At 32.9% G+C, this 18,786-nt stretch overlaps 1 protein-coding gene across 12 annotated transcripts in view; it reads right to left on the bottom strand.

Moving 5' to 3' along the window:
* The window catches only part of POT1 (protection of telomeres 1), a 120,142-nt gene that overhangs the window by 60,806 nt on the left and 40,550 nt on the right, over window positions 1-18,786 (bottom strand). For all 12 annotated transcript variants that reach the window (XM_081800159.1, XM_081800154.1, XM_081800153.1 and 9 more), the window contains 5 exons: window positions 15,728-15,858; window positions 12,248-12,538; window positions 8,278-8,433; window positions 3,001-3,170; window positions 1,838-1,926 (listed from right to left, as the gene is read on the bottom strand). In XM_081800159.1, the coding sequence (XP_081656285.1) occupies window positions 1,838-1,926; window positions 3,001-3,170; window positions 8,278-8,433; window positions 12,248-12,538; window positions 15,728-15,858 (837 nt within the window). The remainder of the gene's footprint in view (window positions 1-1,837; window positions 1,927-3,000; window positions 3,171-8,277; window positions 8,434-12,247; window positions 12,539-15,727; window positions 15,859-18,786) is intronic.

The following is an 18,786-nucleotide window of genomic DNA, read 5'->3' as shown; positions in this document are numbered from 1 at the left end:
CTGCTATTTGCATATGAATCCTATGACATTCTGTCATATAATCTGACAGCATCTATTAAAATAAAAGATCTGCTTACGCTTTGATTTATCAACCCCTCTTTTAGGAGTTTATTTTAGAGAAAGAAAAGCAGGAATGTACAATTGTTCAAGGATGGTTTTTAAAGCATTATTTGTTAAGAGCAAACAACTGGAAACAACCTGAATGTCTATCAAATGGAAAATAGCTGGATTTATAATGTTAGAGTCACATTATAAAATACTGTGCACTATTAGAAGAATGAGTTTGAGTAACATGGATTAGCCCATAAAAAGGTCTATGATCCACTGATAAAGAAAGCAACCGTATAGTATGGTCCCATTTTTTAAATTTAAGTAGGCTCCATGCCCAGCATGGAGCCCAACGCAAGGCTTGAACTCACAACCCTGAGATCAAGGCCTGAGCTGAAATCAAGAGTTGGACGCTCAACCAACTGAGGCACACAAGTGCTCCATTTTGATAAATATTTTAAACAGAGGGGAAAGTCAGGTCTGTCTATGTACAGGTATGTATATTTGTATAAACATGAAAGTGTTGAAGAAACCACACTAAACTTAACATTACCTCAGGAGTGGGCACAAGGGCATGGGGAAGCTGTGTAACTTGATATTATGACATGTATTAACTTTATAATTTAAAAACAATTTAAAAATCTTTGTAAAAGGAGAAAAGAGATTTCAAAAAGTATAATTACAAATTATGCTGTCCACAAATGACTGTCAAAAATTGAAGTAAATTGACCTGCTAATGGTAGTTTAAGTAATCACAGATCAGGCTAAAATGCCATCACCAAGGTGCTAGGAAATGTGGAGAGTTTTAAGGCAGAGAGAATAAAGAAATAAACTTAAAATATGTAAAAAAAAAAAAAAAAAAAAAATCAAATAAGCTGTACTTGAATCTGACTGACTTTGCTATTAGTTAATAGCTAAGTAACCCTGGGCGAATTACATGACCCCTATCACTCAAAGCCTCAGTTTCCTTTCTGTAAAAGGGACAAAATAATTTCAACCTCAAAGGAGTGCTGTTAGGATTAGGCACTTAGTACCTAAACCAAGCAATACATGTTAATTTTAATGCTTATCATTACTGGTATAGAAAGAGAAAATACTCTTAAAATAGCTTATATCATAAGGGAAGGAGTTACACTGAAAAAATAAATATGGGATAAAAACATAACATAGATTCTAGGCCCCAGAAAGTACCATTAGATATTAAAGCAAAATGGTAAAGGAGAAAATCTGTAAGATTTAAATTTAGATTTGAATAGTCACCTATTCAGGCAGGCAATAATATAAATACAGAACTAAGTGTTTAAGATCTTGTAACTAGGAACTTGATGAACTTGATAAAGACTGGGAACCAGGTGTATTTCTAAAATATGTATGATCAAAAAATAATCTAGCTCTTTGAAATAAAGCAACAAAAACAACCATTGTTCATTTTAGAAACTGAGAAGCAAAGTGGTTGCCTAGGAAATACAGAATTTTAATGAATATACGCACATACACACGTATACATATATACACACAATGTAAACATACATACATAAATACTACATATATCACAAATCAAGTAATCCCTACCATTCCAATTTGAAAATGCAATTATACAATTCAGGGAGAAATAATGTTTACCTTTACATAGGACACAGATATAGATTTAGCCTGTTCCTTACAATGAATATGGATTTAACAAAAAAGGAGAGGCAGAGATGGGAAGATATTAAAAAAGAGAACTAATACTGATAAAGCCATTTCAGTTAGCAAAGACTAAACTGTTAACATTAAAAACTGTCCTTACTTGAAAGAGTCCGAAAGCTGTCCTCGTGCTCTGAATGACATATACCATCAAAACACTGATTGGCTGTCAAATCGGCAGATTCTAAAACCCTATAATTGAAAGAATATAATTTCAAATCTAATTGCACAAAACAAAGTCAGTATGATCAGTTTAGTTCTATCCTTAGAAACCAAGAAATCACTGAAATTGTGTAAAAATTATGTGTGTGTGTAATGGCTCTCCTCAGGTGGTCTGGGGGTTCTAAGGTACCCCAAATTAAAAAAAAACCAGATTCTAGAAAGATATGAGTAAAACAGTAGGACAGTGAAATGCTGCAAACAAAAATAAACTGGGAATTTAATGATGGCATTCTGTCAGAACAATCTCATTCCAGTCCAAAAGTGAAATACTATGCTCTCTATATATAAGGCAATATGAGGAATAAAGAAAACTGATACAAGATTATTAAAATAGCTTATTTAATTGGTTTTAAAAGTCATGCTGATTTCAATATATTAAAATGTAAAAATATTATTTCATTTCAACTTACTGAATGGGTTTATTTTCTAGAGCTCTTTGAAGATACGCAGAAGATTTATTTTTCTTTAGATTACTGGCGAAAAAGTTTCTGTACACAGTGAGCCCTGGAGATACTTCACAAAAAAGAGAACTGCCTATGTAGCAGGACTTACTATTCACTTTCTGGGCACATCTAAAAGTTTTTAAAATATGATACTCCAAAACACTTCTGTTACCTATTTTATCAGTCATAGGCACTTTAAAGAGATATTTTTTCAGGATTAAGTATGTTTGGAATTCTAGATATGTATCAAGTTTTCCAAACTAGCTAAACTCCAGGTTCAACTGTTTGTTGGTGTACTTGGGAAATGTGCCAAATGGTGGAAGGAGAGCACAAGCACAGAGTAGATGTAAGTACACAACTACTGGAAACCTTAGACCACATCCCCAGCTCTGCTACTATTTAGCTATTTGAACCTACAGTCGCTTGATTTGTTTCATTTGCTTCATCTATTTAAACAAATGGATGGCTGGCACAGGTTAGGAGGATCAATTACAAAGAGCTTACCGGATCCATCCACCCCAGTCCAGAACAATAGTATCTTGGAAATCAGCTTAATTAATACCTTATTTACAATTTCTAAATAGGCATATAATTTGCTTACTTTTTCAGTTGGTCCACATCAGAGTTACTTTCTGGCAAGACTCTGATTCCCCGGCCGTAACTGGTACCCCCATGGAGATGAAACTCTAGAGCTAACAATGTTGCTTGGTTCTCCGAATTCACGGACTGAAGTTTGGTATGGAGGCTATAAATTCTAAGAAAACTTCCAACCTAAAAATATATTATTTATTATTTAGAAAATGAAAAAAAATCAAACAATTTCTGATACATAAAATACTTAGGCAATATAGGGCATAAGACCAACAATTAGGGGTGCTGACTAATCAGAAAGGATCCTGGTATGTTTTACTGGTGTGTACTGGGCATCAGCCCAAAGAACACTATATCAAAACCAAAACATGTGTTTTTGTGTGTGCACACATGTGTATACATATAAATGTACATGGATGTGTGTATGCATGTATATATGTATGTTTACATATACCCATGTACATACATCTACATATAATATGTAAGTGCATGTTTTTATGCACATATATATGTATCCATCTATATATTTTTTTCCAAATGGAAGACATATTTCCATGTCAGAGATATTAAAGCGTAAAGTAAGATTGAGTCTTAGCATTGATAAAATGGAAGTAGTTAAGAAACCCATTACCTAAATCAAACTCAAACTTAAGCCCTCATTTGATTTGGAAAACTGTCTGAGGTTTCTGAAGATAACTTGTTTTAGGTACTTTAAGGTAAGATTTGGGGTGCTTGGGTGGTTCAGTAGGTTAAGCATCTGCCTTCGGCTCAGGTCATGATCCCAGGGTCCTGGGATCGAGGCCCTCATTGGGCTCCCTACTTGGTGGGGAGCCTGCTTCTCCCTCTCCTCCCCATTCATGCTTACTCGTCTCGCTCGTGCTCACTCGTCTCACTCATGCTCTCTGTCGCTATCTTTGTCTCTCTCTCTCTCAAATAAATAAATAAAATCTTTTAAAAAAAGATTTAATTAAATGATTGCTAAAATACTCTCATTATGAGAATACTAGAAATTTTTTTAGTGTAATATTAAAATATTCTCCTATTCCACAAGTTTTATGGAACGAAAACTTTTGTAATAAGCACTGTGTCTGTACACTATAATGTGAAACACATGAGTTCAAATACAAGATTAAACCAATTATAATTCTGAACTAAATGTTCTATAATTTAGATGTCTTGTTTAATCTTAAAAACGGCTTTAATTATAGAGTATTTGATATCCTTTTAACGTAGAAGACTTAAAATGATAGATATAGAATGTTTATCAAAGAAATTGACACCTACTCAAAAGAAGAAGCTATATAACCTTTTTCCTCCCAATAACGTTTTTGTGAGGAGGAGGGAGGAATTTAGGTCTTTTTTCCTCTGACTTCTTCCACTGACATCTATAACACGGCAGGGGTGCAGGGTAAAAAGAGTCAGAGAAGGAAAACACAGAAATTTCTAAAAAAGAAAAGAAGACAAAACTGATTTTCCTCATGGTCTCCAAAGTAAGATATTGGAAGAAAAAACCGACTCTATTTCTATTCACTGTTATCTCACTCCTTCTGAATGTTCATCATTCTGTGATTCTTTTTAAATATAGGGAATACACTAGCACAGTTCATGTATATACAAAGCCCTTAAAGAAGACCTAAACACATGGGGGTGCGTGGCTGGCTTAGCCAGTACAGCATCTGACTCTTAATCTCTGGGTCATGAGTTCCAGCCCCACTTTGAGGGAAGAGTTTACTTAAAAAAAACACAAAATTTAAAAACCACCTCCCTCTAGATACAGAGATACGGTATCTCTTGTACAGATACAAAAAAAATTTTTTAAAGGCCTAAACACATGGAGAAAGATATCATATTCATAAATGAAAAACTTCAACATTATAAAGATAGTAATCCCCCCAAATTAATCTTTAAATTCAGTGTAATTTCAAACAAAATCCCTAGTGTCTTTTATGGAATTTGAAAAGCTGACCTGAAAATGTATATGAACGTGAATAGCAAGTCAAGTTTGAAGACTAAACTGGGAGGGGAGGGGGGGAGGACTTGCTTGATCTACAGAATATCATTTAAAAATAAAGCTATAAAAAATAAAAATAAAGCTATAATAATTAAGACCCTGTGATGTTAATGCAGATACATATATGAACATGGATATATCTTAAAAATATAATTTCAAAGAAAGAAAGCAAATTACAGAATAATATATATACCACATACATTTTTCAGAGATAAGTACATAAAATAAAAGCATAATAAAGATGGGTGTACATACCTACATACTAAGATAAATAGAAGATACTAGGGAGCAAAAAATAAGAATGAGCAGAGGTACAAAGAAGATTCAGTATGTAGAGATTTATGTTCTAAAAATTAAAAGTACCTGAAATTAGTGTGGTAAAACATTTAAAAATGTTAAATTTAGATGATAGGCACATGGGTATTTATTATACTAACTTTTCTACTATTGTCTTTCATAACAAAACAATAAAGACCAAGAAAGAATTTATTTATATAGTTTATCAAGATGACAAAATGTTATTTCCAGAAATTCCTTCTGGAGGCAGCATTGTGTTTTTTTTTTTAAGCTTGCTAAATATACTATGAAATGTGCCAGATGTTCTACTATAATAGACACATATTCCTTAGTCTTGTCAGTAATGGGATAAGATTCTAAACATACAAGTGAGGGAGTCAAAGCCAAAATTATAAAAAATATACTTTCAAAAACTGATAAAAACCCATTTCAGTAAACATCAAAAATAAAGCAAAGCAAATATGGCTATTAAGAAATTATTATCCCTTTAGAAATAATTTTAATCTTCCTTACAAGCTATCAAGAAATTCCCTTTAATGTTTTTAATTACCTGTGTATGTCTGAAAATAACCACTCAAACTACAGCTCTTGGGTCACTGAAGGCCAAAACATAATTATGACTATATATACTTTTAATTATTTTTAAATTGTGTCAGGATAAGACTGATGATTGGAAATACACTGCTTTAATTTCTAGACAAAAAGTTTGAAATGTCTCTGTGTACCCATGTATATGTGGGTTTATGCATGAGTGCTTGTGTTAACACTTAAAAAGCAAAATTGAGGAAAAATGTTAAGAATGATTTCAATTGTAAAATGTATATAAAAGCCAATTATACTTTAAGATTGCCTTAATTATTCTCTTTATTAAAAAAATATTTTTTCCTGTTCCTATACAATAAAAATCTGTTCCACGTATTTCAGTATAAAAATGCAATTTCAAACAGCTGTCTTCAAGTGCTGATAAGAATTCATTTGTATTAATGTCACTGGACTCTGGGGATTTCTTAACATCAAATGGTATAGAGGTTGTCTTAGAACAAATAAAATGGGATGCCAATATACATTAAATAAAAGCCTACAGTTACATTACTTATACAGAGAAAATCCTTTTCATTTTTCTATTATGAGAAATATCTTTTCTGCATTTGGGGCAGATAGACATTTCTGCATTTGCGGCATTTTTTTCTGCATTTCTGCAATATTTTCTATTGCAGATAAATAATACAATGTTATGATATCTTCAGAAAAACATTAAGTGCCCTATATTTTCTTAGTCATGTGTGCTCAGAGCACCCTCTAGTGGGTGAGATAAAGCAGACAAAAAGGGAGCTGAAAAAAATCAAATTCACAGCCCTCATTGATTCACTCATTCACTAGTAGATATTATTTACTTCATCCTTAGTAAAAGGAAAGTACTGTGCTAGGTGTTGTTCAGGACTTGGACAAGGGAATCAGGACAAGCAAGGGGGAACAGAAAGACCTATAAAAGCAGCATAAAGGGAAGGGAATTAAATTGTTAAAGTAGAATCTAAAATAAAACATAAATCTTTTTCATTCATAAGAACTCTATCTGTATTTTTTTTACGATTTTATTTATTTTACTTGAGACAGAGAGAGAAAGAGAGCAGTCAAGAAGGGGGAAGGCAAAGGGAAAGGGAGAGGCAGGGACCCCGCTGAGGTCATGACCTGAGCTGAAGGCAGATGCTTAACCCACTGAGCCACCCAGGTGCCCCAAAAATCTATCTGTATTTAAAAAAGACTCTGAATTGGCTTTATCATTACATTTATTTTCGAAATAAAGTAATCAATGTAGAGAAAATCAGGGAAAAGCATCAAAAATGTATCTTCCAACAGTCAATTTTCTCTTGGTATATTAGGTATGAAACCATGTACACACACACATAAAGGACAAGAAAGTTCAGTTATCACCTTCCTGGACCCTGACTTTAATCTAATTTATCAATTTGAGTTGGGTAGGCTTATTTGTGTGTGTGAGGAACTATTCCCTTCTCCAAGAACATTTACTTTACAAAGGGAAACTGGACATAAAATTCAGATCTAAAACAACTGCAATTCACTTTTACTATTTTCTTCCTATAAGTAGGTCATATAACTTTCTGTAAGTAGGCTGTATAACTCCCTAAAGGTAGGATGGAAGCTATTTGCAATAAAGAAAATCATTTCTTTATACTGCTTAAAAGGACTGGTTGTGGAAACAAACACTAGATTCAAATACTGGCTTCACCCAAGTAGCCATGAAATCTTGGGCTTAACCTGTGACTGCTCAGTTTTCTCATTTGTAAAATAGGAATGGCAACAATACTAACTGCACAGGATAGTACTAAATACATATGATGTGCTTAACAAATGTTACTCTTATTATTAATGATGCCACTTGTTGCTACAAAAGATACCTGCAAATAAAAGAATTAAAAGAATAAATAAAATATTCCCAATATTAATAATCAAGAAGTGTCATATCTGGACTTGTACCTAAAAACTCAAAAGCAGTGAGCAAATTCTGATAAACTGTACAGTACAAACACACACAATTTATGATATATATTAAGAAGTGGATTAACAATTTCTTAAATTAATGAGTACAAAGTTGTAGGCTAGATTTTGAAAAATTAATTAATAAAGCTTAACATTTAAGCTTACAAATATTTTATACGACTTCATACAATAAAATTTTTCCTTACTATTTTTATAATAAAATTGTGTACAGCTTTAAAATATTCAGGAAATGTTCTTTAATTTTATTTAAAAAGTTGTTCAAACCACTATAACTTAACGCATCTTCTAATAATTGAGTTTTCTTCTAATAACTTATTTTCAATATATTTTACAAATTAAAGATTAAAGAAAAAATAAATTTGGAGTTAATTTCTCAACCTCAAATATCATCTATAAATATGATTTACCCCACATTTATAAAAACAAAAAAAAAGAACAACATTTGCTACTCAACATCACCTTCAGAGATTTTGCCACTTGAACATGATTATCATAGACTAAAATGTCTACTGTCAGATTCTGCAGCCGATGGATATGACTTAAATCTCCTTCAAGTACAAGGTCTTGTATTAATACTCTCCAAGATGGGAATGGGGTCCTGGTGCCATCCCATACCTGCCATAATAGGGTAGAGTGAAGTTTAATGATCTTTCTGTGTAACTGTAGAGACTTTTAAAAGATTTCTATCTGCTGGTAATATAACTTAAAAGTAATTAAACGTATTCCCCCAAATATCTGCTAAGCTTTAAACATGGCATATATTCTGATTATAAAAGGACTACATAGATATAGGACATGTAGAAAATGTAAAGAAGAAAAAAATTCACACTACCTAGAAGAAAGTACTAACATATTGTTGAATTTACTTTATCTTTTTTACCATCTTATATATAAACCCTTATGACTATATTTGCTAATTTTCTTAAGTATAAATCCCTAACTTTTAGGAATGTATTCTAAACTTTGCTCATTTGTTCACTTTGTTCTAATTTGGAAAAGGCCTTTAAAAGTACAGATAGGAACATTCTGTTTATGTTAGAGGCTGTGAATACAAATGAATGAAAATCATGGGTGCTGGAAAAGGAAAAGATATATTGGATTGCTATGTAAGCTACCTTGAGATAGGCGGGCATAGTACGAGGAAGTATGCACCATACCATCCTCAACATGTGAGCTAGCCTGTGCTGTGCTAGGCTTTTAAGAGATGGCATGACAAAAGACATCTGGCATGAGGTAAGAATGCCTCTGTATGTAAGAAATTTGGCTGGACAAGAGAAACAGGCTCAATGAACAGAAAACACTGCATTTCTACAGAGAGGCTGTCTGCCAGGGTCAGTTTACAGAGGAAGTATTTAATAATGTTGGTGACTATGCCAGGTTTCAAATAAACAATCACTGAGTTTGGGTCACTCACTGTTGCCTAGATTATTCAAAGAACCAGAACAAACACTTTGGGAATAGTTATATGTCCCAAAGGTTTTTCTCCACTTGGAATTTGTTCCTTCATTTCATGTATACTGTTTTTGTGACTTTAAAATAGCTTTATACACGAATCTACCAGTCTTTTGGGGGAGGAGCTGAGAGAGTAGAGTGTTGCTACATTATTTTTATGCTTCAGTTTTAATCACTTACAACTCAGGTTTGTTTTTTTTTTAATAAATTCTGGAACTTTTATAATTTTGTATCAATACTTAATCTGCTAGGAATTTGTATATTATATATAGATCTGATTCCTTTTTCCAAATAGATAACAATCACCATTTAACAATCTGTCTTCATCAATTTGAAATGACAATGTTATTTTTATCATGAATATATTATATGTACAGTGTAAGACTGATTCTGAGGTTCCTAATCTTTTCCATACTATAACCTTAATTACTGTAATTTCATAATATGCTTTGATATCTGATACGGAGGTCTGAGTTTTCTTGTCAAGTTCTTCTTGTCTTATTCTTGATCATTTACTGTTTCTAATAAATTTCAGAATCATAGTCAATTTAGAAAATATGGTTTTAATTAAAAGGGCATTTTATTTTAAAACACTTTAAAAAAGAATCAAAAACCTTTTAATAGTCCTACTTTTCTTTTATGCTCCCGCTTTCTAGGTTTCCTCACAGAAGGTCAGGGATTTCTTGCCCAAACTGTCTCGTTTTACAGTCTTTGTGACGTTGGAAGAACTTTTGTTCAATTATGTGTTCTATTTATTACTAATATGTAGCAAAGCTATATTTCACTAATGTTTAAACAAGTTATCTCACTAAATAATTTTATTAATCCAAGTAGCTTTTCAGTCCATTGTTTGGGTTTTTATAACTTGACTACTGACCTTCTTTTTCTCTTTCTTTTAAAAGAGTTATATCTCTCACTTTTTTTCTTATCTTAGTGAATTCTTGAGATTTCCTGAACAATGTAACAGAGAAAATAGTGGGTATTTTTGTCTTGTTCCTGGCATTATTGACTTCAGAATTTTACCACTAATTATTTTGATTAATTTATAGGAGAAATTGTTTATCAAGTTAAGGAGACATACTTCTAATTCTATTTTGCTAAACATTTTCACAGATATATTTAACATTCACAAAGAGGATTATAATTTTCCTTAAAATTAAACCATTTCTGATTTCTAAAAATAAACTGTGGATTACAGTATATTATTGTTTTAATATGTTTTTGGTGTAGCATGTCTACAAGAATAATTAAAATAAATTAGTATCATAGTTACTAATATAGGGAACAACCCTAGTATCAAATCCAAGCTGAGAAAGAAAATAATTATGCTACATTCATGCTTTTCAGACCTCACTTGGAGTAATGTCTGGCTCCTTTTGTGTTTAAAACATAATTTAAAAAGTTATTTCTGGTATGTGATAGGAAAATCAATTTCAGAAAAAAAATCACTCAAAATTTGACTTCCCAGAGATAAGTAAAATATTGCTATATATTCTTTTTAATGTACTTTTACTATGCATATATTTTAGTATATAAATAAAACTGCATTAATTGCCAAATAGAATATTATGAATATCTATCTTAGTAACCATGTCTACAATGTCATTTTATTGTAACAGAGTATTCCATAATATATCAATACTTCACACAATTCTGTTAGTAATGAGTGTTTCCAATTTTTGTTACTGTAAGAAATAAAATATTCTTTTAAATGCATTTTTCCGCATTTATAAAATGAATTTAGAAAATTTACAAAAATAAATTCACTTCTGAATGCTGTATTTTAAAATAACATCTAAATCAAAGCTTTCACTTATCTGAAAAAGCTATCTGTAAAAATGGAATGCATGCGTATGTTTTGTTGCTTTAGAGTGAATGTAGATTCAGCCACGTCAGCTAAAAGGTGGCAGATTTTATCTCAGAATTTAAGAATTTTCTAACACAGCAGTCAAAAGATCTACACTCATACTCTGCAACGATTACTTGTCATTGGAAGTATTTGGTGATTAACAAATGCTCATCTGTTAAGGATGTCACTTTGGGCAAAAAGTATGACCAGTTGACCTAGGATTCCTTCTAATTTTGGATGATTTTACTTTGCTTTAACTTTAGCTGTCATACTTGACTTAAATTTTTTTACAGCATGCAATTACTTTTTTCGAGTATGTCATGTGTATGTAAATGTGCTACTTTCAACTTTAAACACTTCATCTTTTATGCAGGGATTTCTATCTTCCTCATTCCTTAATAAGGGCAAGGTATAAATGATAATAAAGCTACACCCAATACTTGTGCCTCTGTACTCTGTTTCTTATCCTATTGTTTCAAAGAGTCAGAAGATAAAGAAATAACCATAGGAGCAGAGCTGAAGCAGTGTTTTTTTAAATGTATTGTGCGTAGGATGGGCAGATGAGGATTAGTATCAGACAACTGTCTTTTTCTCTAGCTATTCATGAGTAAATTGGGGTAAGTATAAACAAAGATTAGATGGGTCTTACTTTTAAAAAATCATGCTGATTTAGAAAGAAAACAGAACAAAAATGAACATTTCAAAACCATCTGTGATCTACCCAATGAAACAGGCAGTGAAATGACATGGGAAGAGAACCCAACATGAATGAGCCAAGAAAGTAAATGAGAAGGAAGGCTACCCTGACAAGGAAGCAGAAATATGCATATGTAGAAATGTAACTAAAATATAACATAGAAAACAACTTTTTATTTTATTAATACTAAAATAAGAAATAAAGCATAAACTATATCTAAACTATTGATAATACTATTTTTCTCTGGAAGTATAAAGAAGTTCAAGAGTAGAGTTGCATGAATATCTAAGTTCATCAAACATGGTAAGTTAGATTTAAAGTTCTTATTATAATACACAGTATGCATATTTATCCCACCAGAATGAAATATAAGCTCTTTTTAGATATGTAGGTGGTGCTAATTTACAATTTCAAGTATTTAAAATACCTACCTTTAGAAGAAATGATGCTCCATCCACTTCTGCTTTGCCCAAGAGCTGACAAGTCAGGTCAAAATACTGCAGTGGTTGAACATCACACAATTTTACTAATGTCGAAGAAGGTGAAATATGAGTAGATGCCCAAACACGAAGAGCTTCTACCATTTTGTGGTCCTCGGCAGTGAAGTTAAAATACTTGCTTGAGGTACGAGGTATGATAGGAGCTCCCAAAGTTCCCTCAAATGTCAAAGATGAAAAGCCAGAGCTGGTGATACCCTGAGTCTCCTTTTTATATACTTGGATCTAAGAAAGTTGGGCAAAGCAGAAAACAAAACAGCTGACGCAGAACCCCAAAACTCAAGAAACTTGAAAGATTAGAAAGTCTTGCCAGCATAGTTCAGAGGATATAATTATTTAATATATTTTACTTAATTAGCATACAAAATTATAAAATCAACTGGGCTGTACCAAGATCCACAAGTACCATGTAAACTGTAAAACACTATGTAGTATTTATTTCTATTTTTTAAAGGTCTAGGTGGTCGACTCCCTGATCCTATAAGGCTTGCACTTTTACAGTTATTACTTTTCTTACTATGTATAATTTACAAAAGGAAAAACATAGTGACAATTACTTATGACCATTACAAGGAAAACTAGAACACTTAAAGTACAAGACTTCAAAGTGAATAAAATGCAGTGAGGCTAAGATTTCATCAGTCTGAGAGCCAAGATAAGCCACAAAGACTCTGGCTTTCAAATTCCTGAGGCTCGGCTAGTATATGCATGTGCATTACCATGGTTACATCTTCTTCATTAAGCAATCTTTCTGTACTTATGAAATGCCCCCCTTTCAATCCCCTGTAATACTCCATCTGATATTAATATAGTGTTTTCATTTTCCTTATGCTCCTTGTTTGCTTGGTATATCTTTTCTACAGTTTTACTTACAACTTATTTGTGTCTTCATTTCTTGTAGGGAGTGATATTTGTTCTTGCTTTTTTATTCAGTCTATTTTTCCTTACAAAAGGAGTGTTTAGTACATTTACGTAAAATTATTGATATGGTTATATTTAAGTCTACTATCTTATTTGTTTTCCTTCTGTATCCCCCCTTGTTTTTTAAAAATTGTTTTTCTACCGTTCCTTTCCTCTCATATTTTGAACTTATTAGTATTCTGTTTACCTCCTCTGAGCTATGAAAGAATCCTTATCTCAAAGTCTATTAGGAATCAATATAGTTCTACTACATAATCCCTACTTTCTATATCATATTCCCCACTTGCCCATATCCCATTTTACACTTTCTACTGAAAGTGTAATAACCTCTGAAGGTACGTACTAACCTTTTGGTGGTTAATTCCACTTAACCATCCTAACCATCCCTGTGCTATCGTTCATATTTTTCTACATATTTTATACACTCCACCTTCCTAAATGTTACTGTTTTTCTTTTAAAGAGCCATTTATCTTTTAGTGAAATTATGAGAAGAAATACAAAACAGTATCTTTCACCATTTATCACCATCTCCTTTTTTGTTGTTGTTTTTGGTCATTTCCTAACCATCAAGTTTCTGGTTGGTAGCATTCTTTTTTGTCCTGAACACCATCCTTTAGCATTTACTTATAGCAAAGATATGCTGGCTGTGGATTCTCTCATTTTTGAAAAATATTTTCTCTGGATACAAAATTCCAGGTGAATCCATTTTCTATCACCACTTTAAATTTATCATTGCTTTGTTCCTCAAATGCCATTATTTCTGATAAGAAATCAAAGATGGCTGGTATTACGTTTCCTATATGGAATGTGTTATTTCTCTGCCAGCTCATTTCAAGTTCTTTTTTCAAATCTTTTTCAATGGTTTCACAGTGATTTGTTTAGGCATGCTATTCTTTGTGGTGCCATGAATGGAGTGCACTGAGTTTCTAAAATCTGTAAGTCAATGTTTTCCATCAAATTTGGAAAAATTCTGGTCATTTCTATGTATTTCTATAAGTATTTTTGTTTCCCATTCACACAGTTTTCTTGTGCATTTCAAATGACACGTTTCACCATTTGATATTATTTCACAGGTCCCCAAGGCTCTGTCAATCTTTTGCTTATCCTTGTTCTTCACATTAGATAATTTCTATTGATCTACGTTCAAGTAAAAATGATATAGCTAATCTATTTAGCCTATCCAGTAAATTTTTCATTAATAATAAAAATATTAATATATATATTCACTAAAAGATATGTCTTAGACTGTTTATAGCAGAATAATATTCTCAAACAGGATATCCCACAGAATATATAAATTCTGATGCATTCACACACTTACCAATGAAAATGAGCAAAGTGAAACTATACACAGTAATATGGTTGAATCACACAAGCATAAGCCATACATTAAAAAACAAAACTTACAGTCTATTCTCTTTAAAACAAATAGAACTGAGAGATATATATCCTACTTCAGTTAAACAGCAAGAATAACAACTAAAAACATTAGGAGGGAAGACTGCACTGTCTGAAACAATAGTGTGTGAGAAATAAGTTATTTTTTGAAGTTGGGATAAACTTGCTACGATGATAATATTTCTATTTCCTTTTTAACTTCACACAAATATTCTCTACTACTCTTCTATTCTCAGGGAAAGGCATTAGAGATCAAGAAAGGTAATTTCCACCAAAACTAAGAACAGAACATACCCAGAATATTGTGCTCACTTATGAGCATCGCACTGACCATGAGGGACAAAGATAAACTGAAGCATTAGAAGAAGAAGATAATGAAAGAGCTTCATGGAAACCCATCTAACAAGAGGAAAAGATGAAGGGTCAATTGATATGCTTAAAACCTAAGGGACTGAAAATATTAAAGTACTTATTTTTTTAAATTACATACTATTTAATAGCTTTACCTTCATATTAAAGGTTTCCTTACATTTAATTGTTTGATAGCATAATTTGAAAAGTACCAAAATATCTGTTCATGTTTTAATACATTTTTCATAAATGAAATCAACTTACTTTGATTTTATATTTAATATCTCAATGCTTTCACTGTACTTGAATTAACACAACAAACAGGGGAAAATAATATAACCTCTCAATCATTATAGAATTACTTTATCAAAAAGTAAAAAAAAAAAAAAGAAAAAGCCCTGTTGGCCTAGGGCTTCTTTTTTTTTTAAACCCAGCTCTACATGGAAACCTTTAAAGCATCAATCTACATTCAGAAATGAGAAGACAGAATGCAACCAGCAACTCGTCTTAATCATGGTATCTAATACACTTCTTGTGGAAGGAGCACAGGCAGTTTGTCCAAATGAAGAGGTTTCCTAATATTAATTATTTGAAGTCTGGTATTATTTACATTTCTTCTTGTTTCTTGAAATGCTCGATGCCATGTTCTGCCACAGCAACCACATAATTAGGGCTAATGAGTATTAGTGAAAATACAGAGTTCTCTTCGAACAAATATGAGTTCTGGACAATCGGAATTATACCTTCAGCCTATGAAAGCGAACAATATCTCCATTTTTATAAATTATTGGAAGGGCTTCATAATTTCCACTGAAGAGCAAGCAGGTTAACTTTACATTTGTCTGGTCCACAATTGTTACAACTGAGCAATAATCTGGAAAACACAAACATATTTTACCTTTTAGTGTTTCAAAGCATTTGACAAAATAAGAATATGGTTGAATTCAAAACACCAAACTCTTATCCTTCTTTTAATTAAGCCTTCTGAGAACAGGATCAAAACACAGAGACAGTTTCTTGGCTCTCAAAATGCACTGTCAAATTATTCTGCAAGAGTGTTCCACAAAAATTAATTTTATAAAGTTTAGTAAAACAAAAATAAAATTCCTAATTAATATAAACTGTCTGGAGGGGTGGTAACTTTTTTATTACTTCAAAGTTTAGAAATCACAAAACAGATAAACATATTCAAATAAAATATAATTTATAAAATGAACATAATTAAAATTAGGGTGAAAACAAAGACTAGAAGATGGTTGAAGCAAATGTGATGAAGAGTCAATATACTACATAAAGATTCTATGAAAACTGCTTATAAAACCCAGGACTTCACAGTGCCAATGAAATTCAAAGGAACAAACAATCCCTAGAAAATTATATTAACAACAAACTCAAAAGAAAAAATGAGGATTTGCTAGTTTCTTATAGACAATTACACATTAGAACCAGAAACATATACACTTTAGCTGGCAAAAAAAATGTAATAGTTGGGATGCTATAAAAATGAAAATTTCAAATACTGGTGGTAGTAAAAACTGTAACAGATACTGCCTTTTGATATGCATGTTTCAGAAAGTTGCACACTGAGAAAATGTGTTGACTTCCAGTCCTACCCAGTACCCTAGTAATTACAACATCAAGATAGAAAAGCATAAACCCAGAAGAGTGAAGGAAGAGAGGAGAGGGGAGTGAAGGAGCAGGGGAGAAGATAGCAATATGTTTTGGGAAGATGGGAAAACAAAGGGTTAGGGATAAAATGAACAGGGGAGACAATCCAGAAGATAGTATAAAGTAGCTACAATGAAGATGGGAGTCACTGGGATTAAGGGTGGCAGTGAAAAGTAGAGTCAAAATCAAGCTTAATTAAAAGTTTACACATAAACAACTGTTTCAATAACCATCCATCCTGACCTCTACTGCCCAGGAAAATGATTTCAGGTTGGGAGGCAGAGTATTTAAACCAACCACTTCCAGGACCACATGCTATTTCCAAGGACATTTCACTGATTAACCAGGAAGTGCTAAGGCTTCCAGTGTGGGGTTACCACCCAGAATAAATCCCTCTGCATTATCACAATAGGGGGCCTACAGCCAGATGGACTGGTCTCTTTTCACCCACCATACAGTGACACTGTCAATCAACGTGCCCTATGAAAATTCTATTTGTCTCTCAGATTTCCCATTCAAGAAGGAGATCAAATAGGAAAAACAATCTTGAAAAAGCACAAAGTTGGAGGTATCACAATCTCAGACTTCAAGATGTACTACAAAGCTGTAGTAATCCAAAAAGTATGGAAAAACAAAGTACTTATATACAAGCAAACAAGATGAGAGTCTATAACCTAAAATAAACCACACCTACATTTTTAAATATAAAGACAGTAAACAATCACCAGATATAGAGCAAAACTGGAAGGAAGGAAGGAGGAAAATGGAAAGTGGATGGGAGAGAAAGAGGTGGAGCAGAAGAGAGCAGGAGTGGAAGGATAGGGAAAAAGGAATGGGAGGGGAAAGGGAGGAAGGGGGGGTGAAGGAAGGAGGGAGGAAAAGAAATCTGATTCTGTGAGGAAGGGGAAATAATTTAGAGAACATTAAAAAAACTTAAAATAAAATCAAAACCTTGGTAAGCATCTTCAAAGAGTAAATAATATTACATTCTCATTTCTTAATACATCAGCAGGATCCACTGGAACCAAATTTATTTTGAGTTTCCTTTTTCAGTAGCTCTATTTGGGAGGAGTACTCTATTTGGGAGGAGTACGACATTTTTTTTTTCTCTTCGCAGTCTTACAAACTATCAAAGATCAATTTTACTTATTTTTAACAGAATGACACATTTTTTTTTTTTGCAATTATCATATGGCTCTATTGTACCGTTCTATATAAGTCTACGATGCATTATGGAATCTTAATCATCTATATTCCTGTATCTTGTTTTTGTTTCCAAAAAATGACTTGGTGGACTGCAAAGGACACCAGGGGACACTGAGAATAGGTTCACTATCTACAGGGTCTTTATAGGGCCACTGCTAGCTTTTGCCGTGCTTTCCCGCAAATTAGAAAAAGCCTCTCCTTTTTCAAAAAGAAATACTGCACAACCTGAAGAGCTTTCCAGAGGAAGTTTACTGAGCCCGAGAGAGTAGCAGTCTTGGCTGCACACACACATGTATCTTCTTTGTTCTGGCCTTTTCTTAAAAACCAGCAGAAAGAGGGACACATACGCCACTTGCAAGGCACACATTCCTTCCCTTCTCCAGGCCCTTCCCCTTCCCCACTCCAGGAGTATCTATGTCACATTCAGAGTTAGGGTGGTTAAAGTCTGTGTCAGGTTCAGAGATGGAGTGGGAATGGACTGCCGAGAGACAAAAGCAACCTCAGGGGATGCCCGAAGAGCATCATAAGAGGTATGTGTGTGCCAAGTAAGTGCCTGCTTGGAATTCTGAGTGGGTAAATATGACGGCTCCATGTGCTGTCCAGATTTGTGTAGAAGAGAGCATTCCCCAGCTGCATCAGGACTTGACTGACAAGCCTGAAATCGCCACACTTGCATGTTTTCATGTAAGTGACTCTATGTGGATGCAAATGGCATCTCCTTACATGGAGCATATTTGTACACCATTTATCTGAGCTATCATATGCTAAGTCCCTGTTCCTTACTCTTTTTCTCTTGGCTTATATTTTCTCTTTTGAAAGAATCATCCACGACTTTTAGCAAGTTTAAGCCAAAGAGACTCACCATGAGTTCAAATCCTTTAATATAATAAGATTTTATTAACAAAGAAAGAAGAAAACAAAAATTCAC

The sequence above is a fragment of the Leptonychotes weddellii genome, chromosome 12 (assembly GCF_054177405.1).
Source record: "Leptonychotes weddellii isolate Sample4059 chromosome 12, ASM5417740v2, whole genome shotgun sequence".
Lineage (NCBI taxonomy): Eukaryota > Metazoa > Chordata > Mammalia > Carnivora > Phocidae > Leptonychotes > Leptonychotes weddellii.
Note: the sequence above shows the minus strand (reverse complement) of the source record. Positions and strands in the feature narration are given on the sequence as shown.